General features: G+C 41.5%; 1 protein-coding gene across 8 annotated transcripts in view; it reads left to right on the top strand.

Annotated features, from left to right (window-relative positions):
• Positions 1-10,488, top strand: part of bnc2 (basonuclin zinc finger protein 2) — a 449,449-nt gene extending 438,961 nt beyond the window's left edge. For 7 of the 8 annotated variants that reach the window (XM_080188297.1, XM_080188298.1, XM_080188300.1 and 4 more), the window contains one exon: positions 7,354-10,487. In XM_080188297.1, coding sequence (XP_080044423.1) covers positions 7,354-8,011 — 658 coding nt within the window. In that variant the 3' untranslated portion in view covers positions 8,012-10,487. Of the gene's footprint in view, positions 1-7,353 lie in introns of all 8 variants that reach the window. The other variant, XM_080188299.1, reaches the window with a different exon arrangement.
• The last annotated feature ends 7,774 nt before the right edge of the window (positions 10,489-18,262 follow it).

The following is an 18,262-nucleotide window of genomic DNA, read 5'->3' on the forward strand; positions in this document are numbered from 1 at the left end:
GCTGGTGGTCCGTGTGTACAATGTTGCAGGGAGTGCAGACTGAAAAGCCCTCTTTCTCTCTCGTGTCAGACATTCTTTTGTGATTGTTACTAAGACACCTTTGTTACCAGACCTGGAAGGGGAGGTTGGAGATACAATTCCATCTTTTTTTTTGACTATATGTTCCTAGAAACAACTTCTTTTATGAACATGCCTTCTGCAAATAGCAGTTTTTTAGACATTTGTCCATTAGTAAATTGAAAACTCTTTTGAGCTCGAACTTGCTACATCCCTAACTAGCTGCTGCACCCAGCACTAATGCACTCTTCAGAGTTCATTTTGGTTATTACATTACACCTGCATCAATGGAGTGATTTGTTACAATATTCAGCAGCATCAAATTGAGTAAATGTCGATATAAATGGATTAGATGGAAGTAGCAGCAGTACTGACAAAGGACAGGGGGACATGTAGGAGCTGAGTCCCACACACTAATAACCTATCTCAGCACAGCAGACTGCCAGCCAGAGCTTAAAGACTGCCACAAGGTGTAATCTAATTCAAATATCATTTGGCATCTAACTAGCAAAGAGCTTTACAAAGCGTTTTCTCAATCCTGCCTTTAACTTTAGAAGTTCCTTCTAGAGGTGTCGTAAGATGATTTTTGTATCGATGCTACAATTGTCCTGCAGGTAATTACAATATTCCAACAATTTCCCAAGTTTGAGCTTGCACTTCCATCCATTAATCCCATCATTTCCCTTCTGGGCCTTTCAATGAATCCCTACCCTGCAGAAGGAGGCCATTCAGCCCATCGAGCTTGCACCGACAGCAATCCCACCCAGGCTCTACCCCCATAACCCCACACATTTAGCCTCCTAATCCTCCTGACACTAGGGTCAATTTAGCCAGGCCAGTCAACCTAACCTGCACATTTTTAGACTATGGGAGGAAACCGGAGCACCCAGAGGAAAATCACGCAGACACGGAAAGAAAGTGCAGATTCCACACAGACAATGACCCAAGGCTGGAATTGAACCCTGGTCCCTGGCGCTATGAGGTAGCAGTACTTACCACTGTGCCACCATGCCCCTTTGTATAGGTCTGAGAAAATCTGAATTCAGCTTCATGTTTTATCAAATCTGGGCTCCGTGGCAATATCCTTTCAAACCCAGGAAAGGCGTGCACACTGCTGATGATTCAGCTCCCTCTTTTTGGAGTTGACAGATTTGTGTTGTGTTTGGAATGTTTTTTCCCAGGACAGATGTGTGCCACATTTATCCTGACATGGGTAAACATGGCCAACATTAAACAGACATGAGGATATTGTTACACAGAACAAGACACAGCTGGAAGTGAGTTATACAACTGTAATTCAATCAGGCGACATCATAAGCAGATGAGGAAGACCAGTGTGCTTCACACAGATCACTGGAAGCTCAGCGTTTTCCTGTTCCCTCTACATTTGGTCCATAGTATTTTATGCAGCTTAATTTTCAAAATCTGATTAACTTGGAATACAATTGAGCTATTAATTTGTAAATTTTGTTGAATGAAGAATTTGCTGAGTTTAACTGAGAAAAGTTATGGAGTAAATGCTGCTAAGATCTTTGATTAGGTGACCAATGGGAAGCCATTACTTAAATGGGAGTCCCAATCATAAATGAACTGTTGAATGCTTCACTGCTTTATGTCTAATGCCCACATGTCCAGGTTAGCACTGCTGCCTCACAGCGCTAGGGGACCTGGATTCGATTCCTAGCTTGGGTCATTATCTGTATGGAGTCTGCATGTTCTCCCCATGTCTGGGTGGGTTTCCTCCGGGTGCTCCAGTTTCCTCCCACAGTCTGAAAGATCTGCAGGTTAGGTGCATTGGCTATATTAAATTCTCCCTCAGTGTACCCAAACAGGCGCTGGAGTGTGGCAACTAGGAAATTTTCATGTTAACTTCATTGCAGTGTTAATCTAAGCCTACCAATGACACTAATAAATAATCTTAAATTTAAATTCTGTACAGGATGTTATGAGTTCATTTTAAAATATAAACTGGTTGCATTCATTGATACCTGAGAATTATGGAACAATTTGACAGTTGTTGCATTGTACCTGACTGGTTGGAAAAGCAAACTAGACATTTGAAAAAACAAATCACGTCCTTTAATTATCAACCAACCCCCTCTCCCCAACCGCCTGCGCCAGTGAAAAACAAGCAGAAGTTAATAGTCTATAACAATAGGATGGAAGTTGATGATATTAAAAACATTTGAAAAGAATGATGGGTGAGAAGCCTAGGCTAGCCAAAGAACAACAAAGAACAGCACAGGTCCAGAAAGTCTGTTGTTTCTATATAGAGTCTGGACAGTTTGTTAAAATTCAGTTAAGGCTTTTGTAAAAATTCATCTACTTTCAAGTTAAATTTTCACACATTTGAATACCTTTTAACTTAACTAATCCATTTAGTTAGACAGAATAGCTATAACGTTGTCTTTTCCCTCCCCTTGTTTCTCACCAAACTCTGAAAATACTTCTTGTTCCGTTGTGCAGTGGATCTTTATTACACATTTCCTTCTTCACTGAATACTTTCTCGGGCTCATTAGCATCACTGTGTCCCTCCTGCAAGTGAATCTTGCATTCTGCCGTTAACTCAGAGCTCAACTGCTAACTCGGGGGTTGGTAAAGGAGACCACCCTTCATATGCAGCTTTGATATAAAATGTAATCTGAACAAGAATAGACTATTTACCCCCTCAAGCTTGCTCCGCCATTCGGTAAGATCATGGCTGACCTGATTGTGGTCTCAACTCCATTTTCCTGCCCATCCCCCATCACCCATGACTCCCTTGTCAATCATAAATCTGTGTAACTCTGTCTGGAATGTATTTAATAATCCGGCCTCCACTGCTTTACGGGGAAGAAACTTCCAGAGACTAACTACCCCCTGAGAGAAGAAATTCCTCTTCATCTCTGTCTTAATGGGAGACCCCTTATTTTTAAACTGTACTCCCTATTCCGAGATTCCCCCATGAGGGAAACATTCTCTCAGCAGCCACCCTGCAAATTTCCTCAAAATCCTGTATGTTTCAATAGGATCACCTTCATTCTTGCAAACTCCAATGAGTGTAGACCCAACCTGCTTATCCTTTCCTCACCAAACAACCCCTTCATCCCAGCAATGTGTCGAGTGAAGCTTCTCTAAACCAGCCTCCAAAACAAATATATCCCTCAAGGGAGGAGACCAAACTGGACACAGTATTCTAGATGGCCTTATACAGTTGTAGTAAGACTTCCTTATTTTACACGTCATTGTCCTTGCAATGAAGACCAACGTTCCATTTGACTTCCTAATCATTTGCTGTTCCTGCATGCTAAATTATTGTGATTCATGTACAAGGACACCCAGATCCCTCTGAACCGCAGCATTCTGCAGACTCTCTCCACTTCAATAATATTCTGCTTATACAGCCTCTCATTTTCCCATATTCTGCTTCATTTGCCAAATTTTTGACCATTCACTTCACCTGTTTATGCCGCTTTGCAGAATCTTTGTTTCCCACCAATCTCTGTATTGTCAGCAAATTTGGCTACAATAAACTTTGTGCCTTCATCCAAATCATTAATATGGATTTGAGATAGTTGACGACCCAACAATGATCCCTGTGGCCCTGCTGGTTAGTGTGCCAACCGCTCTGTTTCCTGTTAGTTTGTAAAACCTCAATCCAAATATCATGAGCTCGGATCTTATGTAGTAATTTTTATATGACGCTTACCAAATGCCTTTTAGAAATCCAAAACACTACTGGGGGGATTTTACCCCACTCATCCCAAAACCATAAAATCTCGCCTGAGGTCAACAGATATTCCTATGCTCCGCCCCTCGCCCACTCTGATTCCCGTGGTGGGCAAAGCGATAAAATTCTGGCCCACATCTACTGGTTCCCCTTTATCCACCCTGCTTGTTACATTCTTTAAATAAACTCTCAAAATCTGTCATGATTTACTTATCTTTTCTCTAAATGTTCTGCTACTATTCCTTAATAATGGATTCCAGCATTTTCCCAGTGAAAGATGTTGGGCTAATTGGCCTAATGTTTCCTGCTTTCTCTCTCCCTCCTTTCTTGAATCGTGATAATAGTAATAAGCTGATCTTTTTTCCGAATGGCAGGCAGTGATTAGTGAGGTACCATGGGGATCTGTGTGAGGACCCCACCTATTCACAATCGATGTTAATGATTTCAATGAGGGAGCAAAATGCAATGTCTCCAAATTTGCAGATAAGACAAAGTTGGGTGGAAGGGTGAGCTGTGAGGAGGATGCAGAAAGGCTTTAGTGGGATTTGGACAAGTTGAGGAGTGGGAAAATGCATGACAGATGCAGCATAACGTGGATAAATTCAAGGTTATCCATTTTGATAGCAAAAACAGGAAGGCAAATTATTATGAGAACAGCTATAAATTGAGTGAGGGAATGTACTTTTATTCAATCACGGGATGTGGGCATCACTTGCTGGATCAACGTTTATTGTCCATCCCTAATTGCCCTTGAGCTGACTGTCTTACCCAGCCACTTTCAGAGGGCATTTAAGAGTCAACAACATTGACTCTGGATCTGGAGGCCAAACCAGATAAGGAAGGCAGATTTCCTTCCTTAAAGGAAAAACCAGATGGGTTTTAATGGCAATCGACAATGGTTTCATGGTCATCATTACATTCTTAATTCATTCACTATCTGCCATGGTGGAATTTGAACCCCAGGGCAGTACGCTGGGTCCCTGGGTTACTAGTCCAGGGACAATACCACTGTAGCATCTCTTCCTCATAATGTTCAATGAGACCTGGGTGTCCTTGTACACCGATCACTGAAGGTAAGCATGCAGCTGCAGCAGGCAGTAAAGATGGCAAATGGTACATTGGTTTTCATAATGAGAGGATTTAAATACAGGAGTAGTGATGTCTTGCTGCAATTATATAGAGTCTTAATGAGGCCACACCTGGACTATTGTGTGCAGTTTTCGTCTCCTTATCTGAGGAAAAATGTTTTTGCGTTCGAGGGAGTATAGAGACGGTTTACCAGACTGATTCCTGGGATGGCAGGATTGATGTTTGAGGAGAGATTGAATCGCTTAGAATTACTTTCGCTGGAATTCAGAAGGGTCAGGGGGATCTCATAGAAACCTATAAAATTCTAACAGGAATAGACAGGTAGATGCAAGAAGCACATTCCTGATGGTGATGGAGTCCAGAACCAGGGACCATAGCATTAAGGATAAGCTTTTATGACAGAGACGAGGAGAAATCTTTTCACCCAGAGAGTGGTGAATCTGTGAAATTTGGAAAGTAGTTGAGACCAGAACATTATATGTTTTCAGAAGCATTAAATATAGCACTTGGAGTGAAAGGGATCAAAGGATTTGGGGATATAGGATCAGGCTATTGAGATAGATGATCAGCTGTGGTCATAATGAACGGCAGAACAGGTTCAAATGGATAAATGGCCTCCTCCTGCTCCTATTTTCTATGTTTCTATGGTGTTATGCTTTCAATTTTCCAATCTACTGGAATCTTTCCTGAACATAGGAAATTTTGGATGGTGATAACCAATTCACCCAGTACCTTGGCAACCATTTGTTTTAAAACTCGAGGATGCGGGCCAACAGGTGCAGGAGACCTGAAAACATTTATCCCATTAGTTTTCCAAGTACGTTTTCTCTAATCCTCATGATTGATTCCGATTCCTCCCTCCCTTTTGCCTCTTGCTTTCCTAGTTTTTTTAGGATGTTCTTGTGTCTTCTACATGAAAGTAGATACAAAATACTCATGCAAAGTCTCTGCTATTTCCTTATTTCCCATTCATTTCTCAGTCTCACCCTCTAAGGAACCAATGCTCACTTTAATTACACTTTTACTGTTTTTATATACGTTTCAATACCCTGACTGTTTTTATATTTCTTGCTAGTTTATTCTCATGTTCTAATTTCTCTATTATATTTTTAGTCATCTTTAGATAGTTTTCAAAATGTCACCATTCTTCTGGCCTACCATTAATCCTCACAGGATTACACTTTCCCTTTCAATTTGGTACCATCCTTAACTTTCTGAGTTAATCATATGTGATGCATTCTTCTTGTACAGTCATTCTTTCTCAATGCAATATATTTTTGTTGAGCACTGTGAAATATCTCCTGAAGTGTCTGCTATGATCTTTATACCTTTTAACCGTCCACTTTAGCCAACTCTGACTTCATACCCTTCTCATTGCCTTTATTTATGTTTATGATACTAGTTTCTGATTCATATTTCTCACCCTTGGAGAAATTTGAACATGTTATGATCACTGTTGCCTATTGGATTATTCACAATGAGGTCATTAACTAATCCTGTCAGGATTGGGGTGAAACATTAAGTTGTTTTATTTCTCCAACTATAACTGACCATACTAAACACATTTATGATCAGACTTATTTAAACAGTACAATTTGTCATTGCATTTTACAGAATAGTGAAGATACAATGCTTCCCCCCAGCGTGTGTTTCTTCAGCCAAATTAAATCTAATATCTTTCCTGCTCCTAATTGTTGAGATCTGGGGAAGATCCAATCATGCAGTGTTCTGCTTACATATCTGACTGTCTGAATCTATGCTCCCATCCCACTTTAATCGGATCAGAGGTAGATGTCATACACATCCTGCTGAACAATGTAATCAGGGACTTCAAGACATTGGGTGATTCTCAGTTATCTAGAGGGGCTCATAAACTTTTTTCAGTCTTTGATGAAATAACCTAAATACCTAACTGATTTGCATTTTAACCAACATTCAGTTCTGTCTTCTCAGTCAACTGTGCGATTATACCATGGAAACACAACATTTCCACTTAAATCCTTTCTATGGAAAATGGCCACTACACGCAAAAGATAACCACGTATTGAATCCATGATCAGACTACCTGTTTCAATCTGTTTGAGCTATTGCATAGTGCAGTGAAAATCCACTCTCCCTTTAACTATCCCTCCTTTCCTGAACTGAAATACCTCCCCTTCATTCACCAGCAATTCCGGGCAGCACTGGCTGTGATTGGCAACTCACTACATGGGGTACTTGTGGGGCCCAACCCGACAGTTAAACTTCACAATTGTGAGAGAGTTTTCAGCAGCAAATGATGTTCACCACACTTCTTAGGTTTGCTTCAATTTGCATTTTGGTGATTAAATAATTAATGAGTGGGTGAAGGTGAACAGTCATTGAGTTCTTTACGGTTACTTTTCATTGCCTTTTTATTGACAAGTTTTGATATCGAGTAACTTTTGTTACAGGTGAGAATCTAGCACTGCAATAGACATACAATGTACTGACCAGACACACTTCTTGCTCTTTACAGACACAGTGCCAACATAAACCTTCACCGTAAGCTCCTGACCAAAGAACTGGATGAAATGGGGTTGGATCCCGCTCCACCACTTGCCAAGGACCTCCGTGAAGAATTCTTGGCCAAGATCTATGGTGGACATCACGGAATAGGGCTGGACATGAGGGATGAAGCCAGTTCACCAGCAGGAACGGAAGATTCTCATACCAATGGCTACACGAGGGTGACGGCAGATGATTACATGGTGCTGGACCTCAGCACTACATCCAGTGTTCAGTCCAGCAGCAGCATCCACTCATCGCGGGAATCAGAGGCAGAGAGTGATGAGGGCATCCTGTTGGATGAGATCGATGGGGCCAGTGACAGTGGTGAATCCACTCACAGAGCAGAGGCCCAGTCCCAAGCTGCCGGTTCCAGTCATGAAGTTCTAGAAGCTTCCATACTGCAGGCGGCATCAACTAGCAATGGCGGAATCATGTGTATTATCTGCCATAAAATGTACAGCAACAAGGGGACTCTGAGGGTTCATTACAAGACAGTCCACCTCCGCGAAATGCACAAATGCAAGGTTCCTGGTTGCAACATGATGTTCTCCTCGCTGCGGAGCCGGAATCGGCACAGCCAGAACCCTAACCTACACAAAAATGTCCCCTTCACCTCCATAGATTAATGCAGGCCTCTACTCCAGGTGGCCCTGATCTGTGGAAACTGCCAGGCCTTTTTGACATCAGGTGCTTACTCTGCAGTTTTTGCCCTCTGAACCTGGGGTTTGGACATAAGGAGCAATTGTTTCAGCTCCGTAGATTGAAACCCCAGCTCTTATTGAAATGCTCATGCTTAATTCATCTCCAAAGAGACAATTTGAACTAACTGTGACTGTTGCCTGCAAAATAAAAAGTACCTTCTCGTTGTCATTGTGTACTTAACTACTTGTCAGCTTTTGAAAGAAACTTTGATTGAGCATGGTGGCTTATTTTGTAAATACTGTGCCCTTAAAAGGCCAATGATGTAAATCTATTATACTGTCATCCTGATAAGCCAAGGTCCTCCTTTTATAATATTTGTGGTTTGTGAAAATTTCCTCCAAAATCAGCAACATGGAACTTATAAAGTAAGATTCACACTTCTCTTTTAATTTGTCACGCAACTGTCAGATTTGGGCTAAATGTATCTGTTGTGTGTGCAGATTTGGGCATGTGATGCCATTTTGTAACCTTGTCCTTTCTTTTCATAAGAGGACACAACCTTGTGATTGGAGTCAAGCCATTCAGGGCTGATGTCAGGAAGCACTTCTTCACACAAAGGGGAGTGAAAAATCTGGAACATTCTCTCCCAAAAAAACCTGTTGCGGCTGTGGGGGTGGGAGTCAATATCAAAACTAAGAGTGGATGGATTGTCATTGGGTGAGGATTTTGGCATTCCGGAACCAAGGTGGGTGGATAGAGTTGAGGTGTTGATGAACCATGATGTATTGAATGGCTGGACAGACTCAAGGGGTTCCCTCTGTTCCAGAGTGTAAAATCAGTAGCTTTTTCCTGTTGTCACTGCGTCACTATTTATAACTAGAACAGCTAGCCTGGCCTTTTCAGTATTTAATACTATATTGTGTTTCATCAACAGTTCTGTGGCCCTTCCCCAAAATGATAGACATATTCCATCAAAGGATCACCTGAAGATGAGGATATATTACTGCCTATCTCTAACCCCCTGCACCCTGTTGCTGCCTCCAGCCCGATTACCCTCCAGGTTCTGTATTACAATCCTCTTGTGTATTTTCACATTGGTAGCATTCCTTTTAGCTGCCTAGGCACTAAGCTCTAGAATTCCTCCCATATATCTCTCCCACTCTTACACACTCTCTCTCTTTCTTTCCATTTAATATACTCACTAAAACCTATCTCTTTGACTAAACCTTTGATCACCCATGCTAATATCTCCATACATACTTCAGTGTTAAATTTCAATCTGATAATATTCCTGTGGTGTACTTTGGGAAGTTTTGTCATGCTAAAGGTGTTATATAAACACAATTTGTTGTTGTTATGCCTCCACTCTATGCAAAGAGCCAGGATTAGGAACAGTTTCTTGTCAGGAATAGCATGAGGTGTTAGTAAGTACTCCCACTCTTTGCTTCATGGAATGGCTGAGATTGCAAGGATAGTCCTGCTAGATGTATGGCCAATGTTCAATCTGGCCAGTTTAAAATGAATAGGCCTCTCCACATTTAGTTGTGCTTGTCTCTTTTCAATCATAATGTTATCAATTGTGTTGGGCATTTTGCTTTGCACAGGATATAAGGACATGATGAAATAGACAATCACAAAGACACCTGATACTTTTAATATTCATTGATCAGTATTCAAGGGTTCACATGCTTAAGGCAAGTGCAAGGAACACATGTACCAGGTCCAATACACCCCGATTATACACCATGAAATCTTGCATTTTGTAAGATGTCAGTCACTAACACGTTCTGACCAGAGTGGTTTCTTTGTAGGGACGTGCATTAAACCACCTGAAGCAGCCAGTGATAGAGTTCTGAATGTTGGTAGTTTTATACCTCTGGTTCATAGTCTCTCATTTTAGAAATGTTTCTCTTTGGCCCAACACAAACCATTATCCGCTGCATTATTCTGAATAACTCATTCACACTAAAAAGTAAATCACAAAATAGAAAGGATTCTGAATTCTATTTGGATTTAGCTCTAGGCGAATACGTGAATGTCAAACTGGAGCGGAGCTCAGGATCCCATACCAGAGATATCACCAAGGTTAGCTAATTGGAACATAGGATGTAGTTTTTAAGTAAAGGAAAGGTCATTAGTCCAACAAGTTTTCCCCTCTTTAATATCCTCTAACTCTGCCTCCCTCACATCTTACCGAATCTCCTGGACCCTCCCGAATACCGTAGTTTCTCCTCACTGCATAATTGCTCTGTTGTTTTGAATCCACTTCTCAATTCAACAGTCCGCAGCCTGACTGTCACTCTTGTGTCCCTGATACCCAATCGTTGCAGGTAAATTTACTTTAATTTTTCAAAGCAAGTTTTATTACTTAGAGCTAGAAGTAAAGGCACCAATTTGGCCAGAACAGTCTTAATCCAGTTTAACGGAGTACATATTCAAAGGGACAGCATACTGAGAGTAACTGGTGTTTGTGTGTGGGGGGGAGGGGGGGGCTACTACAGAAACCTCTACCGGCTAACTTCAGAGGAATACTTTCTTAAATTACCTCTAAATATCGCAAAATAAGGCCTTTGGCTCATCAGTATCACATGGTTGTTAGTTTTTTTTCGTCCTTGTGTAGAATCTCGCTGGGAGAAGGATTCTGAAGGTGAGGAGGGTGTGAAAGTAATGATTTGTTCTCGGGGCAGTTTGGTTTATACTGGGTTTGAAAAGTTGTTTCTTTTTCTCTTCCCTTCGTAACTTTCGCTAATATTTTTCCAATAAGGTGAAACACGGCTTGTTTAGTTACTTGCTAGAAATAATGTCATGGAACCGCTGGCATGCTTTCAGTGCCCTCATAGTGTATCTGTAGTACCTGCATCCCAGTCACGCACTTTTCCAACCCCCACAAGGTGAAATGGGTCATTTAAACACGATTCTCTCTCTTAGCCGCCGACCTCACCCCCACCATGGGAGGTCCATTTAGATCCAAAAGGCAGCCCCCTCCGTGACCACATTTTAAATGCTTTGCACGGGTACGGAAGGGACCGTAAGCTCTTTACAGGCAATCCTTTTTTTATTGTTAAGATACGAATATTCGTCCAAAAACCAAATCAACGGGGTGGGTTGTACACCTGGGAACCTACCAAGCCTTGAAGAGTTGGCAGAGCCCAGTGTTGTTGCACACACACACACAGTTGGATAACAGAGCTTTGAGTGATGTGGATGTAGTTAGGGTTGTTCTCCAGATCGCATTGTTTTGGTCACACCAGGACAGCTCCAAGAGCTGCTTTTGTGGCCACGTCTTATGGAGCTTCATGTTCCAATGAGTGGCACTCAACAGAAAGAGTGTTCCTAATCATTCCTTAATGACGGAGCCAGAATGAAACGCTTTTCAATGGAGTTTATTGGTGTTACAATTGAAGCGTGTTGCAGGTTGTGTGAACATGCAAATGTTCTGAACGCGAGTATGAAAAGGGGAAGATAAATTTGATATTAGGAAACATGGGAAGAGTATTCTGAGCATCGAAACACTGATTTCAAACTGGAGAAAGAGCCTGAACAGGGAGCCGTTCTCAATTCAGAATATTTTAACTTTTTCAATCGATGCAGATTCAATCTATTGATCTGATTGGTTGGGACAAATAGCAACAACCTCAGAAAGAAAGCCAGTTGTTGGTGAGGGAGGAACTGAGACATTACACCTTCCCTCCCACCGAGAGCGGGCTGCCACCGAAACTGGCCCAGGTTCCCCCCAACAATGTTGGGGCTGTGAGCTGGGATTACTGCCACATTGCGGGGGGAAGGGGGGGGGTGGTGTCAGAACCGACTCCTCAGAAAGTTAACGACTATAGTCTTAGTGAATAGCATGCGATCTTAGTCTTAAAATCAGTAAGTTTGTTCTGGTCTGTCTCGCGCAGGAGAGAGAGAGAGAACTTGTTGGAGATTTTGTTTTTTTTTAATTATTGAAGAGTGGGAGAGGAAGAAACATTTTCTACAGGAATGAAATGGAAACTTTAAGGAAAAGGCAACACCGCTGGACGCAGTCACAGAGTTGCTGATTGAGAAATTGTGTTGACAGAGGGGACCAGACATGAAGAATAATATCAGTCATTGTTCTTATTTTTTTTACACATTTAGTGCTTAATATTCTCCGGAAAGGAGATTTCCCTCCTCATCACCCTCCCTCCAAATAAATATTCATTTTGTTGGATGTCCTTTTGGCCGCATTAGTTAGCGCACAGTGTTGTATGAAGACTAGTCGGATGTTTCCGTGTGTGTGAGAGAGAGGGAATCATTGACCGGTGCATTTGACCCGGTCGAGGTGAAAATGAGTAACATTAATGTACATCTTAAACACTTACTCTATCCGCGGTTTGGTTACTTTTCGAAGGTTGTTCGGCCCTGTTACCATGTACTTAAAACAAATTCAGATCTCACATCTGTGCCTGAACTGGACGGGGTTTTTTTTGTATTATATATAAAACTGCTTGTGCGTTTTATAAACATGGTTTAATTTGCACTTGCATAAACAACTTCCACTTGGATCAGAGTGGATTGTTGCATTTACTATCTTACGTTTTCATCAGCTGTTCCCTTCGGTATTGTGGCCGAGTTTTTAAATTTAGAATCTTCGACAATCTGATAGTTTTTTTTATTTAAAAAAAACACACAACTGCGATAAGGAGGAAGAGGTGAATATCTGAAAATGTGAACAAGTGAGTGGTAAACCAAGCAGCAATCTGGGCCTGGAACATTGAGGTATTTAGTATTTCCTGTCATTTAACCCCAATTCTAATTATTCACATGTCACTTTATCACCGTGAAAGATGTGAATGTTGATGGCAAGATTCTGACACATTCTGGCATCTTCCCCCCCCCTCCTCCCCTCCCCTCAGCTCTTCTACATACTCACTCAGGCAGCCCTGCAGGGACACAGACTAATAGTGTACACTTAAGTTCAGCATGCGGCCATCAAGTACAAGAGGATGTGTAATTGCCTGTTTATCGTATGTGAAGGGAAAATTGAGTACAGGATCTCAGCCTGTCCCTGAAGCTTACTGATGCATGCATCTGCAATGCGGTGAGCGATCGGAGGTCCCAGTTCGAAGTTTGGGAGGCTGCCTCTCTGCAGCACAGGGGCTGCCAGAAGCGCTTTTGGCTGATAGTAGACAGACAGTAACAAGATGACTTGTTAGGCAAAGGCTCCGTAGAGAAATGCTGCGGCTGACAGCCCCTGTCTGCCTTCACAGCTGTAGTGGATTGGAGTTCAGAATGATGGGGGTGCTCTGGCCAGCGATGTTCGTTGTGGACTGTCCAGGTTTGGCTGGTTGTGCTACACCCTAAACCGCAACTACCCCAAACAATGGGTTAGAAATGTGTCCCTGTGTGCTAACATGAGGTTTAAACATCTGAACTTCACGGACAACATTGCAAATATATTTTGTTTAAAAAAAAGGGTGGAGGAGGGGGAATGAATAGGGACTGAAACTGAAATGACAACTACTTGGGACTGCGACATGTAAAACAATCTCTCTCCTGTAGTCACATTTCAGAACCTGCCCATTATCCAACACCAAGCCTGGTAATGTCACACTCCTACATCAGACACTTCCTTACAACTCCGCACTGCAGGTCCGGCAGTGACTTTCCGCATCTGGATTGATAGAAGGGAAGCTGTTCTTCCTGCGGTGAGACCACCAGCTTCTCACTGTCATCCCAAACAGCAGATTGCTGAGGCCGGAACATAAATGGCGGGAAGGAGTTACTAATATCAACCCCACCTTATCCCCTTAGTGCGGGGTCCCCAGCCTCGATTTCATTCCAGCTAAATCATCACACCTTGGAAACGACTTTCCATTGAGGGATAAACAAACTCTCCTAAACGGCAGACTTCACTCAGCACCTACACTTTGTTTCAGTATGTTTAAAAACATATACTCTGGGATGCAGTTGAGTTTTTCCTGGATGGCAACTCTCTCCCAAACACAAAACACCAAACCTCCTCTAAGATGTTTTCTTTTGCTGAAAATGAACTTTATAAAACGACTCCTAATAACTTATAAAACTGTATTCGACACGTTGTAGTATTAAGTGTTTCTCACATATTATACAGCTATAAATCTAGTACCATTATTTTTAGGCAAATAGTTATGTCTGTATTTTCGAGATAATGCTTCCCCAGACTGATGTCTCACAGATGGACCTGGGTAATTACAACACACCTTCAAGTTTGTTTTCTCCCCAAACCACATAATCTTGGTCACCGACAGGTTGATGTTGAAGAAAGACCGTTTCCATTATTGGCTGCAATTTTAAGAATTGTTACTGATTTTTAAAAACTAAAATAAAATTCCAAGGGTCCTATTGCTTCTTTTCCAGGAACTTTTCATGGTAATTCTCTCTTGTTTAATGATGTTTCAGTTTGTTTGCTCTGTTGTATGTGAAAGTTGATGCACTGCTTCTAATGCTTGAGTAGTCACGGTATGCTCTACAAAGTATGGCTGTACCTGGGGAATTGAAAAACCTGCTTCACTTTGATCTAATAATCATGACATTGGTAGTTTCATAAATACTGTATGTACTGAAGAACAAAAGTTTTTTTTTCCATTTAGTAGTTTGGAGAAAAGTCCTTTTTATTTGAAATTGTTTTCCTTGTACTTTCTGTATTATATACTGTCTCCGGTTTTTTGCATAAAATGCATAAGGGTTTGGGATGTAAATGGAATTTTATTCATATTTTGTCCAAATACCTCTTGTAATTTGTATCAGAATTCTTGTACAATTTTTATATTAAAGATTTATCAGTCACTGACATACATGTCCCCGTCTTTTATTTTTTGAAAAAGACAACAAAAAGATGGAAATTTCCTGAGCGTAACTGTCTCCCATCTGACCAGAAGCCCTGAACATATTTCATATCTTGACTTCTCCTCAGAACAGATGCTTCACTGATGTCTGTCTACACATGTTTCCGATACCTGGGCTGTAGACTGATTCCCGAACTAAGATCAGACTTGATGGAGACCAACAGGCACCTTATTTAAAGGGACATTCGCTAAATGTAGATAGAGATTGTCCTGATCCCTTCCTGTTGCTGCTTCTGAATATATCATTCCCAGCTCCAGGCCAAAGAGTGACTCTCCGTGTGAGAGGCCTATTTCCATAAGGCCAGTGTGACCATTTGGCAAGATAGCAAGGGAAAGAGAGGAAAAACAGCGACAGTACATTTGCAAATGTTCTGGAACATTTGCTTAAATGATAATGGCGGAAGTTAAATCATTAAAGTCATTAACTATTAAAACAAAAGTCAATACCCAACACTAATCCAAAACATACAGAAATTCTCGAGGTTTTGCTGGCGTTTTGACCAGTTTATAATCGGGTTACAGCCTTGCTGATAGTGTGATATCATCACATGGGTTTACTGAGTCCTTTCGCCGAATAAGAAGGGAAATTCCACAAATTGGCTTCCAAAGTTGTAACATTAGAAAGCGGCAGTGATAAATTCACACTTTGTGATCAATTATCACTAAAAAAAAGGCAATCCCAAAATATCAGTAAAAATTCCTGAATGCCTCGTAATAAAAACCAAATTAGACATTTCGGTCACCATAAATGGGCAGAAGCATGGAATATAATCTTCATTACACTGGCAAAAAAAATCCCAACAGGGTTAAAAGCAGTGTTTTGATGGAGTCATTGTGCACTCGCTGATCCAATAAACTCTAATGAAACAGGAGTATAAAAATCTACACTGTCAAACTTGTTCGCTCAGAAGCAAAACCGAAACCAAACTTTAATCAGTATGATTCCTGACGGGAAGTTTGCTTCTAATTCTGATTTCGCACGAGAGTAATTAAACCACCGCAAAACAAAACCCGAAGCAAGTTTTTTTTATTAGGAACATTAGTGAAAGAACTGGAGCAGTGGAACATTAGTGCAGTGACAGGGAATGGCCATTCCTGTCTCAGACACTCTGGCTCAGCTCGGTCCCATTTCGGGAACTTTGTAGAATCAGGAAACACAATGTTAATATTTCTATAAACATTATACAGACAAAACCTCCACTCACTAGGATTCTGTGATTCTTACAATTTTATAACACTCTGAGTACCTCTCAGCAACTTTTGGATTGTTTAATTCTTTGGGGGAGGGGGAACTCATCAAGACTAGTTCTCCGCACCAAGGTGCTGCCAGGAATATGATCAGTTCGATGTGAGGCGGTTTAAATAGGACACGTTTCAATATTGCACGGATTAGTTCCCCTTTGGCAGCGGAAGAGAAATAGTGCTGATCTTTCTAGCTGTTTAAAGAACATTAGTTGTTGAGCGTGTGATGTGGAAGAGCTTTTTGATGAGCAGATGGGAATATTGAGCGTGTTCTCACAGGATAACGGTGTGTTGTCAGCAATATGCGGCTCCCTGCCCATCCCACCCAGATTCCGGGAGATTATCCTTTCATTTGTAAATGGTGGCTGGACCGATTTCAATGAAATATCGAAGCATCACCGATTCCAGTATCAATACCGAGCACCCGCTTCCCTCAAATAAAAATTCCAAGCATTGAAAGCGTGGACTCTCTGGGCCTCACTGAAACTATACCCAGGGATTATCCCGTCCCTTTTAAATTGCCCTGTTACCCCTCACTCTGTTCCTTCTATTGTCCGCCATCAGCCCTCTGTTTTAAATGTTCCATTCCTTCCCCAATCGATTGGGCTGTATTTCTCTGCATTTAATGCCTACTGCAATCTTTTATTCTCTGATTCCTTTCTCCCTCTCATATCAACTTCCAGGCTGAGACTCGGTTTGCTGGGGTGTGCAGGAATCTCCCCGCGTCTTGGTTCTGGCATTAAAATTGAGCTAAAATAAGCCAAAACAAAGTGAATAAAATGCAGTGTTTACATATTAGACCGTCTTCCGGATGTTGGTGGGTCGCATCAACTACATTCAATTAAAAACTGCAGTAACCCAGCGACATATAATTATTTAATTTCACAAATTTCAATCAAATAATGTGAACTGAAAATATTTGGGCTGGTTTGAAAGACGTGCCATTTTTGAGTAAAGCGAAATGTAATCACATTTGCTGCTTGTGTTTTGATTAATCTGACCTTTGGAAACTTGAATAAGAAATGATTGAGAGGAAGTGGGTGTTTTGCAAACAGGTATTTGTCTCTTCAACTTTCTGCTCACCTGCATGACCTTAAAACCAGGTCAGGTTCGAGCTGCTCCTCTCCACGGGACACTGAGGGATAGACAACAGCTGTCTGGAAATGACACTCTCTTCTCAGCAATTACTCACAGTTCTCCAGCTGTGAATGGCAATTAAAGGAAGTGGCTGGGCCCAGACCAACATTTCCAAAGGTGTTGTGAGATGCTCCAAGTCAGGTCCTGGGAGAGAAAGTGTTCAGCGTTTTGAGAATATGAGTCCCAATGTAAAGTTAGCCTTTCCTCTTTCCAACTTTGCTGTAATCACCAATTCTATCCAACATTTGAAAATCTTTATATTTTTTTAATATATCATAGCCTCAAAACAATATCGAAGACTCCAATTTTTCAAGTGTTCTGGGGACTATCCTGCTTCCAACTTACAACGATGCACTGTATCATTATTTTTTCATTTCTTTGTTTGCCATATGTCAATGGACAAATATCTGTGTATTTATACACACACCAGCTCACATGCAAACTGATACACACCAACACACATACACCCTCTCACACACACATACACACACACCAGCTCACATGCAAACTGATACACACCAACACACATACACACCAACACACATATCTTTCACTCATACCCAGGCACACCAACACACCCTCTCTCTTTCTCTCTCTCTCACACACACACACCAACACACATCCACTCTCTCTCACACACATCCAGACACACCAATACACACACACACTTTCTCTCTCTCTCTCATACACACACACAAACATCAACACATATACATTCACATACTGACACTCACACACACCCAAAAACAGCAACACTCACACACACATACACACACACACACATACATATACTCACACACAAATCGACACACACAGTCACTCTCACACACATTGCAATACACTCTCTCTCACACATGCCCGCACACACACATACACTGCCACACACACACGCATTCAGGCACAACACATGCACCAGCTCACATGCAAACTGACACACACCAATACACACACACAGACATACCAATACACATACACTCTCACACACACATAGAAACATTAACACACATA

Source organism: Carcharhinus amblyrhynchos, chromosome 5, assembly GCF_965287045.1.
Source record: "Carcharhinus amblyrhynchos chromosome 5, sCarAmb.v2.hapA, whole genome shotgun sequence".
Taxonomy (NCBI): Eukaryota; Metazoa; Chordata; class Chondrichthyes; order Carcharhiniformes; family Carcharhinidae; genus Carcharhinus; species Carcharhinus amblyrhynchos.